The sequence below is a fragment of the Aspergillus vadensis genome (assembly GCF_003184925.1).
Source record: "Aspergillus vadensis CBS 113365 unplaced genomic scaffold BO88scaffold_13, whole genome shotgun sequence".
In the NCBI taxonomy this organism is placed as follows: Eukaryota; Fungi; Ascomycota; class Eurotiomycetes; order Eurotiales; family Aspergillaceae; genus Aspergillus; species Aspergillus vadensis.
Window position 1 is genome coordinate 634,590 of NW_020292051.1, and position 20,836 is coordinate 655,425.

The 20,836-nt window shown below is 52.5% G+C and overlaps 10 protein-coding genes across 10 annotated transcripts; 5 read left to right on the forward strand and 5 right to left on the reverse strand.

Moving 5' to 3' along the window:
- Positions 1-337: 337 nt before the first annotated feature.
- On the reverse strand, positions 338-2,143 carry BO88DRAFT_405484 (ATG3/ATG10 family protein). Its single transcript, XM_025706883.1, has 2 exons — positions 1,328-2,143; positions 338-1,253 (listed from the first exon to the last, which is right to left on the reverse strand). The coding sequence occupies exons 1-2, from the start codon at positions 1,852-1,854 to the stop codon at positions 701-703; spliced, it is 1,080 nt and encodes a 359-aa protein (XP_025562418.1). The 5' UTR covers positions 1,855-2,143; the 3' UTR covers positions 338-700.
- A 995-nt stretch (positions 2,144-3,138) lies between these two features.
- Positions 3,139-7,299, forward strand: BO88DRAFT_444320 (uncharacterized protein; the record flags this gene model as incomplete). Its single annotated transcript, XM_025710098.1, has 9 exons — positions 3,139-3,197; positions 3,273-3,585; positions 3,684-3,736; positions 4,030-4,034; positions 4,179-4,255; positions 4,296-4,384; positions 4,503-4,749; positions 5,097-5,177; positions 5,423-7,299. The coding sequence occupies 9 exons, from the start codon at positions 3,139-3,141 to the stop codon at positions 7,127-7,129; spliced, it is 2,631 nt and encodes an 876-aa protein (XP_025562419.1). The 3' UTR covers positions 7,130-7,299.
- A 181-nt stretch (positions 7,300-7,480) lies between these two features.
- On the forward strand, positions 7,481-9,654 carry BO88DRAFT_405487 (translocon subunit SEC61). The gene is made up of 5 exons (XM_025706884.1): positions 7,481-7,676; positions 7,766-7,866; positions 7,925-8,092; positions 8,163-9,238; positions 9,296-9,654. Exons 1-5 carry the CDS (start codon positions 7,667-7,669, stop codon positions 9,375-9,377), a joined length of 1,437 nt encoding a protein of 478 aa, XP_025562420.1. The 5' UTR covers positions 7,481-7,666; the 3' UTR covers positions 9,378-9,654.
- A 7-nt stretch (positions 9,655-9,661) lies between these two features.
- BO88DRAFT_62028 (bifunctional ornithine acetyltransferase/N-acetylglutamate synthase) lies at positions 9,662-11,607 on the reverse strand. Its single transcript, XM_025713012.1, has 3 exons — positions 11,474-11,607; positions 10,800-11,302; positions 9,662-10,727 (listed from the first exon to the last, which is right to left on the reverse strand). The coding sequence occupies exons 2-3, from the start codon at positions 11,285-11,287 to the stop codon at positions 9,809-9,811; spliced, it is 1,407 nt and encodes a 468-aa protein (XP_025562421.1). The 5' UTR covers positions 11,288-11,302; positions 11,474-11,607; the 3' UTR covers positions 9,662-9,808.
- Positions 11,608-11,758: 151 nt separating this feature from the next.
- BO88DRAFT_62057 (origin recognition complex subunit 2) lies at positions 11,759-13,896 on the forward strand. Its single transcript, XM_025713014.1, has 2 exons — positions 11,759-11,888; positions 11,964-13,896. Exons 1-2 carry the CDS (start codon positions 11,886-11,888, stop codon positions 13,662-13,664), a joined length of 1,704 nt encoding a protein of 567 aa, XP_025562422.1. The 5' UTR covers positions 11,759-11,885; the 3' UTR covers positions 13,665-13,896.
- Positions 13,764-14,887, reverse strand: BO88DRAFT_405489 (uncharacterized protein). The gene is made up of 2 exons (XM_025706885.1): positions 14,137-14,887; positions 13,764-14,051 (listed from the first exon to the last, which is right to left on the reverse strand). The coding sequence occupies exons 1-2, from the start codon at positions 14,512-14,514 to the stop codon at positions 13,899-13,901; spliced, it is 531 nt and encodes a 176-aa protein (XP_025562423.1). The 5' UTR covers positions 14,515-14,887; the 3' UTR covers positions 13,764-13,898.
- On the reverse strand, positions 14,643-15,104 carry BO88DRAFT_62038 (uncharacterized protein). The gene has a single exon (XM_025713013.1). The coding sequence runs from the start codon at positions 15,039-15,041 to the stop codon at positions 14,772-14,774; it is 270 nt and encodes an 89-aa protein (XP_025562424.1). The 5' UTR covers positions 15,042-15,104; the 3' UTR covers positions 14,643-14,771.
- Positions 15,105-15,537: 433 nt separating this feature from the next.
- On the forward strand, positions 15,538-16,786 carry BO88DRAFT_389871 (pyridoxal 5'-phosphate synthase subunit PdxS; the record flags this gene model as incomplete). The annotated part of the gene is made up of 3 exons (XM_025704936.1): positions 15,538-15,654; positions 15,724-15,906; positions 15,973-16,786. 3 exons carry the CDS (start codon positions 15,538-15,540, stop codon positions 16,600-16,602), a joined length of 930 nt encoding a protein of 309 aa, XP_025562425.1. The 3' UTR covers positions 16,603-16,786.
- A 1,328-nt stretch (positions 16,787-18,114) lies between these two features.
- On the forward strand, positions 18,115-18,438 carry BO88DRAFT_488534 (seipin co-factor family protein; the record flags this gene model as incomplete). The annotated part of the gene is made up of 1 exon (XM_025712619.1): positions 18,115-18,438. One exon carries the CDS (start codon positions 18,115-18,117, stop codon positions 18,436-18,438), a length of 324 nt encoding a protein of 107 aa, XP_025562426.1.
- A 503-nt stretch (positions 18,439-18,941) lies between these two features.
- BO88DRAFT_62088 (uncharacterized protein) lies at positions 18,942-20,573 on the reverse strand. Its single transcript, XM_025713015.1, has one exon. The coding sequence runs from the start codon at positions 20,292-20,294 to the stop codon at positions 19,071-19,073; it is 1,224 nt and encodes a 407-aa protein (XP_025562427.1). The 5' UTR covers positions 20,295-20,573; the 3' UTR covers positions 18,942-19,070.
- Between the last annotated feature and the right edge of the window lie 263 nt (positions 20,574-20,836).

Here is a 20,836-nt window from a genome sequence, read left to right on the forward strand (position 1 = left end):
ATCTGCCCCTGCCCCATCATCCCCCCAAGTTTCCTTTTGTCACTCACCATCATTCCCTACCCCTTCCCTTCCCCCAAATCCCATGTTTTTATCTTTCCCTTCGATATACAAATTCTTTCCTAGAGTGGGTCTAGTTTAACTGGAAACACTATTGTGTCTATTGCTTGTTGATTTCGTCTGGATGGTTTTTTTTTTTTTCTTTGCCCCCTGTTCATTCCCTCTCATTCATCTTCTCTTCTTGTTTCTTTCCTAAATCACTGGGTGGTTAGCATATGGACCTTGTAATGTTCTTTGGGTTGTATTAGTACTACTATTTTTATTCACAGTTGATTTTCTAATTATCATGGATTCTGAGTGTAATAGGAATACATAGAAAAGAAAATAATAAGAATATCTTGCATTAATGTCTCGTGATATCATATTCATGTCTCATAATAAACATCGATAATTGTTTCCTAGCGCCAGTGCATGGGGACCTCGGGGGAGGGGAGGAGGAGAGTTATTGCATGGCCACCAACAGAGCAGGATAATAGACAACGAAAGCAGAATCAGAAAGGCATCAAGCTCATGATCCCGTATTAAGAAAACCCCGAAACCAACGACAACAGAACAGAACAAAACAATGAAGAAAAGCAACCCAATAACGGAAGAAAAGGGAGAAAGAGGGAGGGAGACGGGTCCTCTCAGATCAGGCAGTTATTTAAACCCCCATGGTAAAATCATGCTCAATCCCCGGCGTAACACTAGCAATAAACTTCAAAAACACAACGAGATACTGATCCACGCGAATGGCAACCTGATCCTCCTCATCATGCTGCAGCATCTCCCACTCATCACCACCTGCTTGCCCCTGGCCGCCATGTCCCTCACTCACCGACAATCCCTTAACATCATCCACTAACCCTTCCAACCCGCCCGCTCCAGCAGCGACCTTCGCATCAGGCTCTGCGTGCGCCGAGGCCGCGGCCTTGAGCTTATCGCGACGGATTTTGAGCGCTGCGTCGGCGCGATCCAGGAGGGTTTTCATCACGGAGGCGTGCCGGCATGGATGCACGGTCGCCATCTTTACGCTGCCTTCGAACCAGGGGAAGTCTTCGAGGGTGACGGTTTTGTCTTTGTAGTCGCCGACTATGTCTTCCATCATTAGTTGGGGCGGGAGGGGTTCAGATGCGGAGAGGTAGCCGGAGAGGTAGAGGCGCGGGGTGCGGTAGAAGTTGGCGTAGGTTATGTAGAGGTTGTAGGTGCGGGTTGGTCTGTTTGGGATTATTTGTTAGCTTCGTTGATGCGGTGTCTTTGATGTTGCAGATAGAGGAGGGATCCAACTTACTGCGTCGTCCCCGTCACCGGTTCCCGAATAATCGCCTCTTCATCATCATCCTCATCTTCCATATCCGGAATCTCATCTTCCTCTGGTTCCTCTACCTCGCCCATATTCCCGGCCTCGTCGACCGTCCGTACATCTCCGATCCGAGCAGATGATGACGACGATGCTGCGTTATCGCCGCCTCCCGTCCGCAACCAACCATCGTCATCGTTGTCTCCCTCACCCGCTAGCATGCCCCGGACAATCTCGTCTTCGTGGCCTGCGTCCCCGGCGAAGTTGTCGTTTAGCCGTCGGTGACATGGCACGCCGCGGGTGACCAGGAACTGCTTTCCGGGCGGGAGGTAGGAGACACGCTTTGCGGGGGTTGCGGCATCAGCCCAGGACCAGGAGGGGAACTTGTAGACTAGGTAGTCGCCTGCGAGGACAAACTCTTCGGGGGTGATCTGGCCGGTTGTTCGGAAGGTCGAGGTGCGGGAGACGGGGGCGAGACGGTCTCGCCAGGTGGAGAGGGTGGAGTGGAGGATGTTCATTGCTTTAGTTGTTTGCTTGCTTGCTTGTCTGTCTTGTTGGTGTTTCGTTTCTTCCTTGGGTTATTTAGAAGGGCTGTTGGTAGAGTTGGTTGGGATGAGGTCAGGAGATAAATATAAATGAGATGGAGGGGAAGGAAGCTTATCTACAGGAAGATTTAAAGGAGAGAGAGGGAATGATGGGGATGGAGGGAATGGGATTTGGCTGTGGCGGTGACGAACTTATCGGAGTCCCTGGACGATGCACGCGGGGTACATCAGGTGGCTGAGGCTCCGTCATCCACCAGAAAGCAACACACTTTTAGATGGGTTTACTGGACTGGGACACTTTCTTCCCGGAGATCATACTACTACTTCGCTAACCATGTGGCTTGCCAGTCACTGGACTTTCATTTATTCATCTGGTTTACTCAGTGTTTCTGGTAGGTGATTGCGGACTGCAGAGGGGCCGGGCTCGGTTTTACCCGCGTACCATTACGTAGGTCCCTTTCTTGTGCCATTTGAAGGACCTGGAAGTATAACTGGCTATGGCATCCTCCGAAGGAAAGGAGGCCCTGTCACTTGAGTGGCGGGGGTTTCTGCGCCCACGGGTCCTCGGGAAGGCTGGCTGCTATCTCCGATATCTGATCACATCGGATCCAGCATGGCCCTTTCTTGTTCCAGATGCTTGTTCTGGAACATTTGTAGCCTGTAACCGGGGTCTTCCTCAAGCAAGCTGCGCCCGCATGATAGAATTGTCTTGCATGCTGCGTAGCTCTCACTCACCCTCTTCCATCATTCTCCTATGTTCTATCTCACCCTCCAGCTCATCTACCGTCATGGGTATTCCTCGGCCCTTCCACTTTTCCATTTCCGCCCGCGCAAATCCCTCCATGCTTCTCATGCCCACCACCAAGAATCCAAGGTCCTCACGGTCAACGTCGAATACTTCCCACCAGTCGCCATCGACGAGCTTAACACCCACTTCCCGGGCTGCGAGGTAGATCGAAGCAACGGCAAGGGCGTTCGGTTGGTGCGTAACGTATAACAGCTGCGGCGACAGCAACGCTGAGTTGAGATGCTCGAATACTCTGTGAGCAACGGCTGAGGATGGCACGCCAAGGGTCTGGAGGTAGGTCAAGGCGATAGTGTGAGGGAGAGCCACATGCGTATTGAATCCCAACGTGCGTAGAATGATCGACTCGATGCGCAGCAGAACCAGTCGCTGTGCGTGATAATCGCCTTCCGTAAGGTGATAGGTTTCTGGCATTGCCTTGTCTGGCAACCCCTTGGGGTTTATGAACCACAATGGCGACGCATCTTTTGACAGGAGAAAAGCGTAGACGTTTAGCACCGAGCGGGGAGAGGTGGGTTGGAAGGATAACTTTGCAGTCATGTACAGCGCTGCGGCGGATACATCCTAGTTGAAAACGATCTGTCAGTACCTTTGCTACTTCGTTCGAAGAGAAATTAGCGACTCTGATTACCTTCACCGAGTATATTCGTAGACTGCCACCTTCCGAGCCTATCCAGAACCGGGTAAATGTCACAATGGCCTGCGCGATGATGTCTTGCGACAATCGTAACAGAACCCCCGCTGTTTGTGTGAGCTGCGCGCCCGCAAATCGGACAGATGCTTCTAGATCAAGAGGCACACCGTCGATAGATGATGATGAATTTGATAGCTGCTCTGGTGTTGCTAGCGCATTGGAAAGGTACTTCAACCCGCTTGCGGCCGAGCTTGCCATGTCGCTGGTGTGGGAATGCCGGGGAGTTCGTATAGGAATCTGCAAGGAGGAGAATCACAATTATGAACACAAGTAAAGGGAAGCCCCTGGATACTTAATGTGCAGTTGGCTAGTTTTTTCAAAGAGGATCTTGTTGCTTCGATCCATAAGTTAGCTTGGTCTTGATTGTTGTTCCTGCAAAGCTGCGGCCATTTGAGGCTCACCGCCCGGTTAAGTGGGAGTGATCAACATCGACATGCATCCTCAGGTTCAGAGTCTTAGTACTAGCCCACAATGGACATTGTGAAGTAAATTGTTGTAATATCATGATTTATTGCAATCAGGTTCTAGTAATCCTTGATAATAACTAGTATTCAGGAGGTGTAGACCAGGGGGGGTGGCATGTATACTACTAAGGCTACATACTAGCGCCTACTATTTGGAAATATATACCGGAAGTTAATTAGTACAGTAGTGGTACTTAGTACTAATAGAAGTGCCAGATGAGCAGACGCTTCAGTTATTTCTAATCCTAATAAGTAGACCCTGATGTACTATGCGTATAGTATACTTCATACCCTCCATATCAGCATTCTAGACAATGAAATAACCAGTTGATAGAGACTAGAGCATGTGACCCCACAAGCCTTAGGCAACCATGTCTCGTAAACCAGAAACGATGTATCGCTGCAGCTCGAGTGCACGCAGCCCACATTAACATCTATCTATGCCTCGCAGGTTCCACGGTATAATGCCGACTACGTACATATTTCCGAGCCGTACATGCCAGACGTCCTTGAGGCCTGGTCTTCAGACTCATTCATCCAGTCGGGTTGAAGGATGGAGTACTGACAACGATTGAACACAGGTGGACATTGCTGTGTCCCCCTTATCCTCCGCAAATGATTGCTTAACCCCGAGATTGCTTAATCTCACGGAGGAGAGGATCGTCTGCGAACTAAACCGCATGAAACGGGACCCCAAGAGTCCAGACTCTAAGCACCCCAGGGCCTGCCCAGCAATGACAGCGGAAAAGGGGCATCACCGTTTTGGTCACTGCGTAGGACGTGGCGTCAATGGTATATGCCACTATCCAGTCGTCAAGGAGACCATTGCCTCTGCCAGTGCTACAGATGACGTCGTTGGGTCATGGAAAGGTATTCATGCGCCGTCTGGAGTCATTGCTTGCCCGGTTCAGGGGAGCTGAGGGAATGGGGCGAATTTGTGCCTAATAAAAGATCATGACAGCACAATATCACTCAAAGGCCATGTAACCAGCCGCTTCATCCACCACTCATCTAGCGCAGGGCCTCGTGGTGGAGCAAAGAGAAGGTTGTTCAGCCACCGGCTTTTTGCTGTTTGGCGGAGCATGACTTCTAAGAATACATACCCAACCTCGCGATATTTCGTGGTTCCTTGACCTAAAGGATCCATCGCGATTCCTCGTCAGATTGTTGACCACATATCGAACATTCTGAACACCAACTAAGACAGTCCGGCTCTGAATTCTCCAAGATCGCTCCATCCACTCCTAGATAGATCGTGCAGGATCCTCAGCACTCGTCGCTGACAGGGGCACGTGCGGGTACGCCGTCTGATCACTTATCGCTTGGCGGTCGAGTTCATCAACCTGAAGAACATCTGTTACAATCGCGTCCTGTTTCCACTTAGGCTATTGTCCATAACGTATACACCGTCGACTTTCAGCCCATTGCTAAACCGTTTTCACGCTTGATCCTCTATCAATTCCTTGTTTATCGCCCCGCAATCCACCAAAGAAGAGAAGATCTAGAGGGACAGCTTCGGGAGCTACTCATTTCCGTCTTTCTCCTCCCCTCTCTTCCCCCCCTTTTGCTTCCTCGCAGACGACCGACCGCGGCATACGTGACCGTGCATTGGATTGGACGACGAATCGACGTGGCATTCCAGTCCGTGTCCAAGTGGTGCGACCGACCGCGACCCTTCGTCATTCCAAGCCCCATCCCTTCCCACCTACCGTCCAGTCACCTTCGACCTCAACAATGCTCCGCGACCCCGAGCACCCGTCAACTACAGCCACGCCTGCGAGTAGCAATACTGCGGAAGTGTCCTCGACAGCGGTCGCATCGACCGAAATCGAAGAGACTTGTCAGCCTTACGCAGACAATCAACCTGCCCACCAGAATACCCCTGTAACTTCTTTAGCACCGAGCTCGGATGCGTTATCCCCACTACCGCCGAAACAATATCCTTCACACCCCTCTCACCGTCGGGCGAACACCGAGATTATCCCGCGGCAAGCCCCTCTGCCGTCCAGGAAGCTCTTCTCCGATCAACCCAAAACCTACGAAGACTTAGACTCCGGCACCACTCCCTCGAACCCACCAGTTGAGAACACTGCCAGAAAGAGATTCGAAGAAGGCGCAAAGCGCTTGTCCGGCTGGTTTCAAGGAAAGTCGGAACCGGTCAACTTAGGAGTAGTGTATCAGTCAGAAGAGCAGGACTCGGCCGCCACAGACGATATGGAGAAGCGCGCCAGTCGCGAATTCTACGGGTCGCCTAACGTCCCAACGGGCCTGACAAGCCGAACTCAGAAGCGGATGACTGCGCCATCGCCTCTGAAACAGGTTACATCATCAAGTCCCTTCTCGTTCTTCGGATTAAAGAGACAGGGGGAGAGCAGACCGGAGCTGCCCGAACCTGCCCAGGACGAGTTCTTGAACCTCGATATCAACGCCGCTTTATTCCCGACTGGTTTCAGTAATCTGGAAGGTCGGGAAGCCTTTGACGCCCTAAGACAAAACGCAGATACTGTACTTAGGCGGCTGCAGGCTGCATACAAACAGAGGACGTTCGCCTTGCATGAAGCCCTGGCCGACAAGAATGAAAAGCAAGAGGAGCTGGAGGTTACTCGGACACGCATCGGGAACCTCAAGATCCAGTTAGATGGCATGGCCGAGAAAGTCATCCAACAAGAGAAAGCGATGAAGGCCATGGCCGAAGAGCTGGAGCATGAGCGGCAATTACGTCGCCGAGAGGAAGAGGCACGCCTGCGCAGCATCACGCTGGTTCGATCTAGCGACGACGAGAGTACCTCTGACCTCGGGGCTGAACTTCAGACCCCCAAGCGGAGCCTCAAACGCGCCAGCAATGGTACATTTACGAGCGACTCGGGCTTCGATTCAGGAGATGAGAGCCTTGCAGAGAGTGTCTTCTCCCGCCGCGAAGTGCTCGAGTCTCCAGCGTCGACGGTCGCGCCATCTCCCAATATCTCGCAGGTTGCCTTGTCTACACCCAGTACAGCTGCTCCTGCACAACAGAGCCAGAAAGAGCTCAAACCAGCGCCAACACCTGCACCAGCACCAACGCCTGCGCGTCCATCTACTTATGATCGGGTTATAAAAGGGCTGACACCGAGGAGCATCGCCAGCTCGTGGACGAACAGCTCCAAATGTAACATCTGTCATGGGGTTCCTTCCTCGGAAGCCTGGAGCGTCATGGGGATCTTGAAGGAAGAGAACAAAGGACTGAAGGAGCGACTCGGGGAGTTGGAGAACGTGATTGATGATTGTCTCTGTCTTGTTGGGCCCTGACAGCTTGGTATGCTTGCTCTACGTTGACCGAAGCGTACGGATACCAGAAAGTCACGGCCTTTATTGGGAGGAAACGGCGAATATGACCGTTATACAGTGATACCTTGAGATACCTAGATAGAGTACTTTTTGAGAGAGATACTTTTTACTATTTTTTGTTAGAATCGTCGAATACCCTACCATACAAGCAGATCATTGATCTTTTCCAGCTCATAGTGCTGCATCGTGAACACTATAATTCTTGTAGGGGCGGAGGAAAGCGACCAAGTGGCCTCAACGGGTTAGCGTGGCTGGGTGGGCGCAAAGTGGCCAGCGAGGCGACTCTGGATCGCACCCGCAATCCCCGTCGACCTCATCGCTTCCTCCCTTTCTCCTCCTCCATCCTCTCTCTCTTCCCGTCGTCTTCACTTCTTCTCCTTCTTCTTTTGTAATTCCCCTCCATTCCTTCAGCTGGTTCTCGCCTCCAGCTTTCCTTTCTTTCTTCCCCTCCCCTTTTATTCGAGTAATCCTGCAGCTCTGGGAGGTGCAACAGTCACAATGAGCGGACGTGAGTCTTGCACGCGATCGCTGCCCTTTTCGCGACAGCGTTCCATCTTTTACCTCAATGGGTCAGCAAATGCTGATACTCAATTCTAGTCCGGTTTCTCGATCTCATCAAGCCTTTCACGCCCCTCCTCCCGGAGGTGGCCGCCCCGGAAACCAAGGTTCCCTTCAACCAGAAGTTGATGTGGACGGGGGTACGTGATACTTGTCCAGCTCGACAAGAGCTTCTAAGCTAATGGATTGTTTCTGCAGTTGACTCTCCTGATCTTCCTGGTCATGAGTCAGATGCCCTTGTACGGAATTGTCTCCTCTGACACCTCCGACCCTCTGTACTGGCTCCGTATGATGCTGGCCAGTAACCGGGGTACCCTGATGGAATTGGGTATCACCCCTATCATCTCCTCCGGCATGGTTTTCCAGGTATGTAATGGGGAAATTGCAATTTGAACTCGAATATTGGGCATTTGCTAATATGTGGCTTTTCTGATAGCTCCTCGCTGGTACCCACCTCATCGATGTCAACCTGGACCTCAAGACCGACCGTGAATTGTATCAGACCGCTCAGAAGCTCTTCGCTATCATCCTGTCCTTCGGTCAGGCCTGCGTCTACGTCCTCACTGGTCTTTACGGCCAGCCCAGTGACCTTGGTGCCGGTATCTGTGTCCTCCTGATTGTTCAGCTGGTCGTTGCTGGCTTGGTTGTCATTCTGCTGGATGAGCTCCTCCAGAAGGGCTATGGTCTTGGTAGCGGTATCTCTCTGTTCATCGCGACCAACATCTGCGAGTCCATCGTCTGGAAGGCTTTCTCCCCCACGACCATCAACACTGGCCGTGGTCCCGAGTTCGAGGGTGCCATCATTGCTCTCTTCCACCTTCTGTTGACCTGGTCCGACAAGCAGCGCGCTCTTCGTGAGGCTTTCTACCGCCAGAACCTCCCCAACATCATGAACCTGTTGGCCACTCTCCTCGTTTTCGCCGCTGTGATCTACCTCCAGGGCTTCCGTGTCGAGATCCCCGTCAAGTCCTCCCGCCAGCGTGGCATGCGTGGTTCCTACCCTGTTCGCCTGTTCTACACCTCCAACATGCCCATCATGCTCCAGTCTGCTCTGTGCTCCAACATCTTCCTCATCAGTCAGATGCTGTACTCTCGCTTCTCTGACAACCTCCTTGTCAAGCTTCTCGGTGTTTGGGAGCCTCGCGAGGGTTCTGCCCAGCTCCACGCTGCTTCCGGCATTGCCTACTACATGTCTCCTCCCCTGAACTTCAAGGAGGCCCTTCTTGACCCCATCCACACCGCCGTCTACATCACCTTCATGCTGGTCGCTTGCGCTCTCTTCTCCAAGACCTGGATCGAGGTTTCCGGCTCTGCTCCCCGCGATGTTGCTAAGCAGCTCAAGGACCAGGGTCTCGTGATGGCTGGTCACCGTGAGCAGAGCATGTACAAGGAGCTCAAGCGTGTCATCCCTACTGCCGCTGCTTTCGGTGGTGCCTGCATTGGTGCCCTGTCCGTCGCTTCTGACCTCCTTGGTGCTCTTGGCAGCGGTACTGGTATCCTCCTTGCCGTTACGTAAGTCTTCACTCTCATCTCTATTCTTTGGGAATGAATACTAACCTTTGTTTTCAGAATTATATACGGATACTTCGAAATTGCCGCCCGTGAGGGCGACATTGGATCGGGCCTCAAGGGCCTTGTTCCGGGTAACTAATAAGGCCCCTTTTTTGATGAAAGCATGAGAAGAAGTTTGAGGGCTTATGTTTGTTCTTGCAACTTTCTGTTTCTTCTCGGGTAGAGTGCTGTTGTGGCTGGGATCTGGATTATTTAGTTCTTGATGGATGTATGGCTAGTTTTTAACAATTTGCAGGAGGGGAAGATCTTCTTCACGAAGATACGTCCACGCCACAGCTGTACATAGCACCTACCTGGTTTGTAACCATATTGACAAAAGATCTAAAATTAACTTAATTGGCTTGACCATCTCGGGTGCCTTTTTACTTCAACTGCAAGGGGGCGGTCTCTGATGCAGATCTATAACTAGGTAACAATTGCGGGTATATACCGAAACCACACTTTATACACAATCAACTGCAGTACTACTTACACTGCAACATCGGTATTCACTTTTTCACTCACACTCACCTAAGTCCGGTAATCACCATTAATAGTCACATACTCGTGACTGAAGTCACAGAACCAATAAACCGCCTCCTCTCCACCAAGACCCTTCTCGCCCTTCTCACCACCACCCAGGTCAACCACAATCTCCAAATCTTCCTCCTGCAGAATTACCGACGCGCGATCCTCATCCACCTGCTCCGGCTCGCCGTTCACCAACAACTTCAGCTCCGCACTGCCATCCACAGGCTTGAAGCTCACACTAGTCCGTTCCGGCACCACCGTACCCTCCGCAACGCCCTGCGTGTAGCCAATCGCGCACAGGATCCGGCCCCAGTTCGCGTCCTTTCCATACAAAGCAGTCTTGACGAGAGGGGACCGCGCGATCGTCGATGCGATCAGTCGGGCGGACTCGTAGTCGGGGGAGTTCTGCACACGGACCGTGACGAATTTGGTGGCGCCTTCGCCGTCCCGGACAACGAGTTGCGAGAGGGATTGCGCGAAGGAGGTCAGGACGTTCTGCATGGCCGTGTAGTCTGCGGATGAGGTCGAGGTGATGGGTGCACCGCCGGCAGCGCCGTTGGCCAGGATGGCGATGGTGTCGTTGGTGCTGGTATCGCCGTCTACGGAGATGGAGTTGAAGGACCGGGATACAGCGTGCTTGAGGAGCGGCTGGAGGGCTGAGGGGGCAATGGGCGCGTCGGTGCAGAGGACGCCCAGCAGGGTGGCCATGTTCGGGTGGATCATGCCGGCACCTTTGGTCATTCCGGCGAGGCGGTACGTGCGGTCCGGGGACGAGGGGAGGGTGAAGGTCTGGGAGAGGAGCTTGGGGAAGGTGTCTGTTGTGCAGATGGCGCGGGCGGTTGTGAGCCAGGCATCGTGGGTGGAGGAGAGGGTCGAGTGCGCAGTGGGGATTTTGTTGAGGATCTTGGAGATGGGGAGGCTGTTGTGAGGGTTATATTTGTTAGTGATGAGCTGATGATGGGAGAATTGAGAGGAGGGAAGGGATTGTTACCGTTGTCCGATCACACCGGTGCTCATGACGAGAGTGCTGGGCTGGGCGAGGCCATTGCACTCGTCTACCTTGCTGCCCATGCTCACGGCATCCTCCAGGCCGCCTTTACCTGTCACGGCGTTGGCGCAGCCTGAGTTGATTACCACGGACCGGATGCCTTCGCCTTGGGTGGTCTTCAGAGTGTTCTTGCTTGCTTGGACCGGGGCGGCTTGGAACTTGTTGGTGGTGAAGACGGCGGCGGCGGAGCAGGGCGTCTCGGAGGAGATGAGGGCCAGGTCCGGGAATCTGGTGTTGGATGCCTTCACGCCGACGTGGGTTCCGGAGACGGAGAAGCCCTTAGGGTAGGTACCGGAGGCAGGGATATACTTCTGCTTGGAGGCGGGAATGGCCATATCCAAGGGCGCAGAGTAGTAACGCACCTGGCCCTTCACCATGCGGGCGAAGGTAGCCATGGTGGTAGAGGCCGCCGAGTTGGTAGGCAAAGCCATTGGAATTCCTTTTTTCTGGGGCAGATGAGCAGATGTTAGTAAACCTGCTCCCTGCGATCGAGGGAATTTATATCGGGGGAATCCAATGGGTGTGGATGCCTTCTCCAGGGCTGCAAGAGTGTCCTTGGGTATATATACCTGCAGGAGAGAGGATCGGAGATAAGTTGAAGTAGATAAATGACTCACCGAATTGACTCGCTCGACTTGTCAGGGGCCTAACGACCACAACTAATTCGATCAGGCAAAGTGGACGTGTAGACCACTGCCGGATAAACCAAGTGAGCAGTCTCAATGGAAGAAATAAGAACACGACAAGCGCAAAGCACCGGAAACAGGAAAGGTGAAGTGATGCGATTCGCGGCGATGAAATGCCGCTCCGATATCGCGGAATCGGAGAAACCGTCGGGCCTGCCTTTGATTGATTGATTGATTTGCTGCGCGTTCCAGACGCGCCCATCGCAGGGCAAAAAAGTAGCCACGAGGAAGCCGACCAGATCTATCAGCGATCAGCATTCCCAGCAAGCGCGCTCATCCCTCGCGTCCTCTGTTGTGCTCGTCGTTCCTTCTGGACCTCCAGAAGAGCTTTGTTGTGCCCCGAATGGTATTTGCTCTCCGCCATTCCCCCGAAGCTGCTTCGATTACCTCCCCGGACCCATTGACTAAAATGAAACGCAAGCATCCAGAATCCGATGACCAATTTCCGATCTCTACGCCCAAGAGGCAGAGGACTACGGCCACCAATGGCACCGTGAATGGGCACACCAACGGTGAACGTGAACGAACCCCTGAAGCTACCACCACCCCTACGAAACGAGTGAAATCAACACCTCAAAAATCCACGACCGATAACACCCCAGCCGCTCTTAAAGCTTCGGGGTTGAAGACCCCAACACAGAAGGCCAAAGCGAAGAATCTATTCTCAACGCCCACAAAAAAGCCAACTGTTGCAACTCCGTCGAAAGCCCGTGCCGACCGGTCCGCTAAGAAGAAGAGCGCTCGTCTTCTCCTCGAACAGGATGACGAAGACATTTGGGACGGCGCTGACCGTCTTGCGGAGGAGATCCTACAAGATGATACCAACGAAGCCCCCAGCAAGGCGTCGGCGACAGGGAAAGGTCTATTAGAATCCATCGAGGAGGAATCTACTCAACCCGCCGCAAATGGTGCGACAGAAGGAGCACCCACACCCAAGCGTCGTGCAGGTCGACCAAAAGGCGCAAAGAATAAGCGTTCTCCCACCCCGGAAGGAGAACTCCCAGCTCACGAGCGATACTTTTTCCAAAACCGCGCTGGACCACCCCGTACATCGAACAACAATTTAGGCAAAGTAAACCTCTTAACGCACGAGGAGTACTTCGAACGAATGTCACAATACGCAGACCCATACAAACAAGAGAAGTCCTTTCTTCTTGACCTCCACTGCCGGTCCTTCCCCCAGTGGGACTTCGAATTCGACCAAGGCTTCAATATCTGCCTGTACGGCTACGGCTCCAAGCGCCGCCTCCTCCAAGAATTCGCAGACTGGCTCTACCACCGTCACCACAGCAGTTCCGCCTCAAGCTCCGTAGTCATCGTGAATGGACACACGCCCAACATGTCCATCCGTTCCATCTTCGCCACGATCGTCACCGCCGTCCTGGGTGCCGATATTCCTTCCAAAATGGGCTCTCAGCCCCAAGAAGTCCTCGAATTGCTTCAGTCCGTCCTCAAGTCCCGATCATCCCAGAAACCAATCACCGTTCTCATCAACTCCATCGATGCGCCTGCCCTCCGGAGAGCGGCGAACCAAGCCCTCCTTGCCCGTTTAGCTGCTACGCCGAAAATCCATCTTCTCGCGACGGCGGATACCCCGAATCTGTTGCTGATGTGGGATCTTAGCCTGCGTGACCAGTTCAACTTCGTCTTTCATGACTGTACGACCTTCGCGCCGTTTGATACCGAGTTTGATGTCGTTGAGGAGGTCAGCACTCTGCTGGGAAGAAAGGGCCGCCGGGTCGGTGGTAAGGAGGGTGTTGAGTTCGTGTTGAAGAGTCTTCCTGAGAACGCGAGGAATCTGTATCGGTTACTTCTCACGGAGCTGCTATCCATGGCGGATGAGGGACATATGTCGGATGATGACATGGATGGTGGGGGTAATGGAGGGGATGGCAGCAACGGTCGAGGAGAGGAAACGGGCATTGAGTTCCGGACGCTGTATCAGAAAGCAGCGGAGGAGTTTATTGCCTCATCAGAGATGATGTTCCGGACATTGTTGAAGGAGTTCCATGATCATCAGATGATTACTTCGCGGATGGATACGAGTGGGATGGAGATCCTGGGAGTCCCATTGGCGCGTGACGAGATGGAGGGTGTTTTGGAAGATCTGGTATTGAGTTGATTGCTGACTGACAGAAAGATAGGTTGATAGATAGTATAGTATAAGATAGGCTAGTATAGCGCCTTGCACGGCATGGCATAAATCCATGATACCCTGTATAACACGGAATACTTATTGCAGCAATTGGAGCGTAGTAAGCCCGGTGTTTCTTCATTCGCTAGACAAGATACATAGATTCTTCGAGATGCGATACCACCAAATCACATTGATACCGCATATTTCAACATAGTCTACCTAGAACTGCGCAAACGCAGCCAACCCCATCGTAGCCCCGAAACTAATCTTGAAGGGAATATGACGTGACACCGTCTTTTGCAGATCCACCCGCTTAAAGTACTTCTGCACCGTGTTGACCGGAAGCAGATTATATCCTCTCGCCGCAGCCCACTAAAGTAATATCAATATTAGCCACAACCCACCAAAAACCAAATACAGGAAAGGGAAGTAAGGAATGATCAATCAATCAACCCACCTCAACAGCAACAATCCCCATCCCCAAGAGCACCACCAACACTCTCGAAAACGCCCTCAACCCCACACCCACAACCAACCCCAGCACGCTGCCCAGACTGACCTGGCGCATGTTCGAGGCCGTCAGGATCCCGCCACCAGCAGTATTATGACTCGAGTTTCTGGTAGTGCCTTGTTTACGCAGCAACGGGTCCTGGGAGTCCATGGCCCAGCCGGAGTCCGGGGAGATTTGGGATTCGGGGCGGTAGTAGGGAGCGGTGTATTGGCATTGCATTGGGGGTGCGCGGAAGGGGGAAAGTGGGTGGAGGGATAGGGAGAGGCCGACACCGAGGCCGGTGCCTAGGAGAGTGGTTGTTGTGCGGCTCAGGAGGAAGGCCATTGTTGGTTGCGACGATTGTGGTTTGCGATGGGTAGGATAGGAGAGGGTTTGTTTGGGAGAGGAGGGTGGTGAGGCAATTGAGTGGTTATTAGCGTCTTGGTTGTTCGGTAATGGGATGGGTTTGGAGGAATGAATTATAAGGATGAGATGGAATGAGAGGGGCCTGGAAGGGCGCTGCAGGTTGTGGTTATTATGGTTATGGTTCTCAGCTGTTCTGGAGTTGCGCCCTCGGTATGCGTACGGTGACGTCACGGGGGTTAGTCTGAGAGGTAGATACCCTGGTCTGGGTGATTTGTGGTGGAAGATGTTTGTGGAGGAAGGGTGTATTGTACGAAGAGAAGCAGGAGATGTTTGTGCGAGATAGGAAGTAGAGATTGGATAGCTTTTGCAGTCAATGGCTGTGGACAGAGAGAAGGTGTTGAGGTGGGCACCAGTGCTAGTATGAGAATGAGGAGATGAAGCAACCAAGCAAGCATGCCTCGGATAGGAAGGTGATTGGAGACAGTTAGTCCTAATGCCTGAGGCATTAAGGGTAGTTTACGAGGAATACGGATGTGACCATACACACGACCTGCATGACCAGACGTGACCAACATTACGATACGCCAAGGTGGAAAACCGCGGGAAATCCACCAGGCCATGCATCACGTGACTAACTCTATAGGCAGCGAGGGAGGGACGGACGGACAGTGATTGGTTGCCACGGCCGCCCTGCGAACGACGGCAGGAAAAAGTCGGCCGCCGCGGGGAAAAAATCGAGGGGTAGAAAGCAGGAACCGGCAGTGGTTGGTCCAGATGCTGCCCCCCGTCTCCGCGGAGGCGAACGGGCGGCGTTACTGATAGTTCAGTACGGAGTACTTAGTAGTTGTTCCTCGTCGGCCGTTGACTCACTCCTGCTTTTCTTTCTCTCGACATCCTCCTACTCACTTCCTCCCCATTCCCTAGGGTGCCTTCTTCCTTCTGGACTTCTCTTCTCATACATACTCTTGGTCTTCAGCCCATTGAACCTTCTTCTCCTCCACAATGGCTTCCCAGCAGAATGGCGATTCCAACGGCACTGCCAACACCTTCACTCTGAAGGCCGGTTTGGCTCAGATGTTGAAGGGTGGCGTGATCATGGACGTTGTCAACGCGGAACAGGTATGCCTCTACATAGGATCATAAAACTCAATCTCAGTCAATCGTTGCTAACATTCAATTTGCCAACAGGCTCGCATTGCTGAAGAGGCTGGTGCCGCCGCTGTCATGGCCCTCGAGCGTGTCCCCGCCGACATCAGAGCTACGGGTGGCGTGGCTCGCATGTCCGATCCCGGCATGATCAAGGAGATCCAGAAGGCCGTTACCATCCCTGTTATGGCCAAGGCTCGTATTGGACACTTCGTTGAGTGCCAGGTAAGCTACAATCAACCTCTTATCATGGATGTCCGTTTCGCCACAAACTAACACACCGTCCACTAGATTCTCGAAGCCATTGGCGTCGACTACATTGACGAGTCGGAAGTCCTGACCCCCGCCGACGACGTCTACCACGTCACCAAGCACAACTTCAAGGTTCCCTTCGTCTGTGGCTGCCGTAACTTGGGTGAGGCTCTTCGCCGTATCTCCGAGGGTGCTGCCATGATCCGCACCAAGGGTGAGGCCGGTACCGGAGACGTTGTGGAAGCTGTCAAGCACATGCGCCAGGTCAGCTCGGACATTGCCCGTGCCCGTGCCATCTACCAGTCCTCTGCCGACTACGAGCCCGAGCTGCGCCAGTTTGCCCGCCAGCTGGAGGTTCCCTACGAGTTGCTTCGTGAGACGGCCGAGAAGGGCCGTCTGCCCGTGGTGAACTTCGCTGCCGGTGGCGTTGCCACCCCTGCCGATGCGGCGCTCATGATGCAGCTGGGCTGCGATGGTGTGTTTGTTGGTTCCGGTATCTTCAAGTCCGGCGATGCGAAGGCGCGCGCCAAGGCCATCGTGCAGGCTGTCACTCACTTCCGCGACCCCAAGGTTCTGGCCGAGGTGAGCGAGGATCTGGGTGAGGCCATGGTGGGCATCAACGTGGCGCAGATGTCCGAGGCCGACAAGCTGGCCAAGCGGGGATGGTAAGCGAGAAGCATTCTAGAGACTTATTTTCATCGCGGGCGTTGGAAAAGCTGGTCTACTGTGTTTTTGTACACTTGTGTTGCATTTGCTGCCGTCAAGGCGATTTGTCTTAGTACATTGTTGATATGAGCCATGAGCACATGATCTACTATCCTTTGAATAATAGAAATGCGGTGGTTAGACGGACTTTTTTTTCTTTCATTTAAACTTTCTTAACCTCGGGTTCCTTGGCGCACTTAAGCGTTCCATAATAGATTGATCGTCTGACCTAGCTATAGCTAGCCAGTAATCTCACAAATCTTTCCCAAAAATATCGCCTCTGATATAATGATCTCCCATACCTATAAACAATCATACCCATACCGATGGAGGGTCCGGAGCAACAGCCCAACTCCGTTTTCCAGGCTAGCGGCGGGCCGGAAGGCGCCCTCGGCTTGCCGCCGATCCGCCGATGAATTCGCGCAAAAGACCCATCTCGCCGGTGAACAATTGACTCACCTTCGTGTTCGAACCTCCAGAGCACGCCAAGAAGATTCCACTATCTGTTTTTGAGTTGAATACAGGGACCCCATTGCGCCCTCTCTTGACATTGAGTAATCAAATCATCCACCGAGACAGCGCCGAGAAAGTTACTTTAACTTACCGTACGTGACATACCACCTTGCAGACGGGTAATCTGCAATGACAGCTCTTACCATACCGCTAGTTAAGCATACGGCTCCTACTCCAGCCGTGAAAGCTATTCCAGATCGAGCAGATACGGTCATGTGACTATGAGCTTGGGGGGAATCAGTCTATGACAGCTACGTACTTTGTACTAAGGCTACTACCGACCCTTCAGGGCTCCCCACCCCCGAGACTACTACCTTCTCGGGCACTACGGAGGCCGCTACGGGATGTAAGGCCCTAAAGTCAGGTACTAGAATACTATAGCTAGCTTGGATATATAGTGTAAAATCTGCAGTTTTAGGACTACTCTCCTAGAGAGCCCTACCAAGGCTACCACTCCGGGAGGCCACTAGGGCAAGCACCAAGGCTTCTGAAGCTCCCCAAGAGTCTCCCGAGAGCCACTACCAGGGCACTACTACGCCTAGTTACTCCCAGGGACACCTCCAGAGGCACTATGGAGGAAGTACAACAGATACAAATCTTCCTATGTTAGGGATTATGGTTGTATGATAAACCTAACATAGCTAAGCTGCACTCCGTATGGTATACCCTGATAGTTCCCCAGGCCGCCACTTCCTTACATCTTGTTTACCGAATATGGAAGGCACAACTACTTACTGCCCGCTACATAGCATATAGAAGTAAGTAGTTACAGCTTATACTCCCCACAATCCACCCACATCTACACCACACTCTTTCTAAGAACAATCATTAATAACTACACACACTCGTTCATCTACCCAACTCAATCATACTATATACATTGACACTCTACCCCATACAACCATAACCCCTGCAACCGTGTCTTCCACCACTACTACTAGTGCATCATACCACACAGCAGCAATGAACAACCTCGCCGTGATCCCCGCCATCCCCATTCTCCTCACCATCATCATCGGAATCTTCCTTATCCCTATACTCATACTAGCTGCCATCCCCACTGGGATCTTCCTCTTCTGCGTGGCCGTATGCGGCGTCATCGCGGTTGTCGTGTTCGGCCTGTTCTCGATGTTCTTCATCAGTCCAGTGATCCTGGTGGTGGCGGCTATAACGTGGTTCTTCGTTCTCACCTATCGAGCGTGCAGATTTGCCTTTACGGTTCTCTTTGGTCTTCTGGTTGATAGGTTGTGGCCTCCTGGTCCTTTGCCGAATGGATGGGCTAACTGATTTGCTCTGGGCAGTTTTGGTTGAGGGGTTTTTGTTGTTGTTGTTGTTGGAGGTTTGGAAATTTGGGTGTGGGGTGAGATGGGATGGGAGAGGGAGAGAGGGTTTATAGGAATGGGTTATGGGCATGATGGGTTTATATCATAGTTGCTACTAGCGTTGGAGTTGGTTATGGTTTCTTGTCCTTGTGTCATTGTTATTACTAGTAAACTGTCTACACAGTTACTCTCATGCTGCTCCATCACAATGATGATATAATGTCTCACTATCCGAACTCAGCCAAGAGAGATTATCAAATATGCCCGTAACAACCCTAGTCCTTGGTGGTATAATAATTGTTGCTCAAGCGCTAGCCGTTGTCTTAGCACAAGCTATGATCATTATTGCTGCTGGTGGGTTCTGGTTCTCGATCAGTACGCTGGTCATATTCGGTGACTTCCCATAGAGTATTTGGTGAGAATTTGGGGATGATTGAAGGGACTACAAATGGTTTAGGAAAAGGTTGTTGTTGTCATTATTGTTGCTGCTGTTCTTATCGTTATCATGCCATACAACAGATACTTGACTGAAACAATAATAGAGACGTTCGCAGATTGTTTCTAACGAGTATATTAATGTTAATAATACGTAGATAGCTAATGCGTTTCTGCCCATTTCACCCATCGGCGAATACAATCGTCCACCCGTTTCAGGGACGACTTCTCTGCTGTGATTTCAAACCACTCGCGATGCTCCCTTCCGCAGTCCGGACATTTTCCTAGGTCGCGGATCCGCACGTCACCTAGCTCCAGATGAATGAGCCGTTCCACGCGGTGGACATGGGGCACTTTGCGTCCCGGGACAAGAGTTGCAGTACTGTCATCATTGCCGCGGCCATGTCGAGATGGCGATGGTTGCGGGGTGGAGGGTGTGTAAGGGTAGTATCGGATCAAGGTGAGATGGTGGCCGCATTGTCGGCTCCACTCATTGAGTCGTCGCTGCACATTGTTAGCACGCCCGATCTTTAGACGGAGCGTGCCGGGGCTGTCATGAGTTGGTGCAGATGCCAAGGCATTGAGATCGCGGGCGGTCCGAATTGCATCGCTTACGCGGCGGTCACGTCCTGGGGAGGATGTTGGCGGCATGAGGTTCGAGGCTACCTCTAAAGAAGGCGGCTCTTTGGACTCAGATGTCGACGGTGTCATCCAGAACATGTAAATGTAGCCAGGCTCATCGGCTTCCGAAATAGGCTTGGCCAATTCCGCGGTGAGGTTGGAGGTCGTCTCCGGCGCAAGGCCAGACGGAATCCAAGAGAGAATGTCGTCGTCGGTTCCTGAAGAGGAAGAGCCAGGTTTACTGGGTCGAACAGGAACCTGGTGAGGAGACAGGGATGGGGTCGGTGACGACAGCTTCCCAGCGGGAATTTGTTGCATCTCCGTTGGGGCATTGACCGGCCGCGACGGCCGGATGTCTTCCTCCTCGATGACCTCGAAGCAGCAGCATATCGTACGTCTGGTACGCTTCTTCGGTGCTGGTTTCCGCTGTCTGCGGCGCTTGTCTGAGGTACCTGCGTCGTTAAGATCCATCAACCCTAACCGCTCCATTAAAGTGTCGATACTGCCACGGGGCCTCAATCGCGAAGGGTTGGCCCCGCTGTTCGTCTGCGGAACCGACGCTGCCTGATCTTTGTGCTGCCAGCAGTACATCGCAGATAGGTCGGTCTGTTCTGTCTTTGAAGCCGGTGTATCTGATGGCGATGGAGACGCCAGAGCCCGGCGACATGGCCGCCCATTGGAGGTGACACCGCGACAAGTTGTGGCCGGATCAAGCGAGTCCGTGCGACCCAATACAGCTTCTGGAGTATTTGCAATAATAGGCATGGCGGGCGATTGTGCACCGCTTCAACAAGAGTATGTAGAATGGAGGAAGTGTGGGAAAGAACAGGCAAGAAAGAGCGCGGCAATATCACCAGGCATGTTTAAAAGCAGACCAGCGGCAGAATTCCGAGGTTGAAGGACTTTATTTGCCCATGGGCTAAGGAGCAGAGACCCACATCGCGTTATATTCATAGCCGATCAAGCTAAATTAGTAGCATCTGGCGAAAAATCGAGGCGACACCTGAAACCGATGCCCCATACGGAGTAAAGCGTCGTGCTGCCCCTTACTTCGTAGGGCCAAGCATGCACCGCCTCTGTGGCTGAGGAAGGCTGACTGCCAGGTCATCGTGTCTGCGCAACTTGCATCAGTTTCACGGCCATGGTCCTATGGGGCTTTCACACATACACATGAGCAGCGCTTGTTGTCGTTTCGGGTGGCGATTCACTGCATCATTCCCATTACAGCCTGCCTCACTTTGGACTTATATAATAATCATCATTTTTCTTTTTTTTTTTGGTCTTGTTTACTCTGGTTGATCCAATGC

Excerpts from the sequence above, each read along its gene's own strand:
- BO88DRAFT_405484 (XM_025706883.1), bottom strand. The coding sequence starts at position 1,854 with ATGAACATCCTCCACTCCACCCTCTCCACCTGGCGAGACCGTCTCGCC. Across the intron at positions 1,254-1,327 it reads CCGGTGACGGGGACGACGCA|ACCAACCCGCACCTACAACC; the intron begins GTAAGTTGGATC and ends AATCCCAAACAG.
- BO88DRAFT_405487 (XM_025706884.1), top strand. Across the intron at positions 7,867-7,924 it reads AGAAGTTGATGTGGACGGGG|TTGACTCTCCTGATCTTCCT; the intron begins GTACGTGATACT and ends TTGTTTCTGCAG. Across the intron at positions 9,239-9,295 it reads GGTATCCTCCTTGCCGTTAC|AATTATATACGGATACTTCG; the intron begins GTAAGTCTTCAC and ends CTTTGTTTTCAG.
- BO88DRAFT_62028 (XM_025713012.1), bottom strand. The coding sequence starts at position 11,287 with ATGGCTTTGCCTACCAACTCGGCGGCCTCTACCACCATGGCTACCTTC. Across the intron at positions 10,728-10,799 it reads ACCGGTGTGATCGGACAACG|CCTCCCCATCTCCAAGATCC; the intron begins GTAACAATCCCT and ends CCCTCACAACAG.
- BO88DRAFT_405489 (XM_025706885.1), bottom strand. The coding sequence starts at position 14,514 with ATGGCCTTCCTCCTGAGCCGCACAACAACCACTCTCCTAGGCACCGGC. Across the intron at positions 14,052-14,136 it reads TGGGGATTGTTGCTGTTGAG|TGGGCTGCGGCGAGAGGATA; the intron begins GTGGGTTGATTG and ends ATATTACTTTAG.
- BO88DRAFT_62038 (XM_025713013.1), bottom strand. The coding sequence starts at position 15,041 with ATGCCTCAGGCATTAGGACTAACTGTCTCCAATCACCTTCCTATCCGA.
- BO88DRAFT_62088 (XM_025713015.1), bottom strand. The coding sequence starts at position 20,294 with ATGCCTATTATTGCAAATACTCCAGAAGCTGTATTGGGTCGCACGGAC.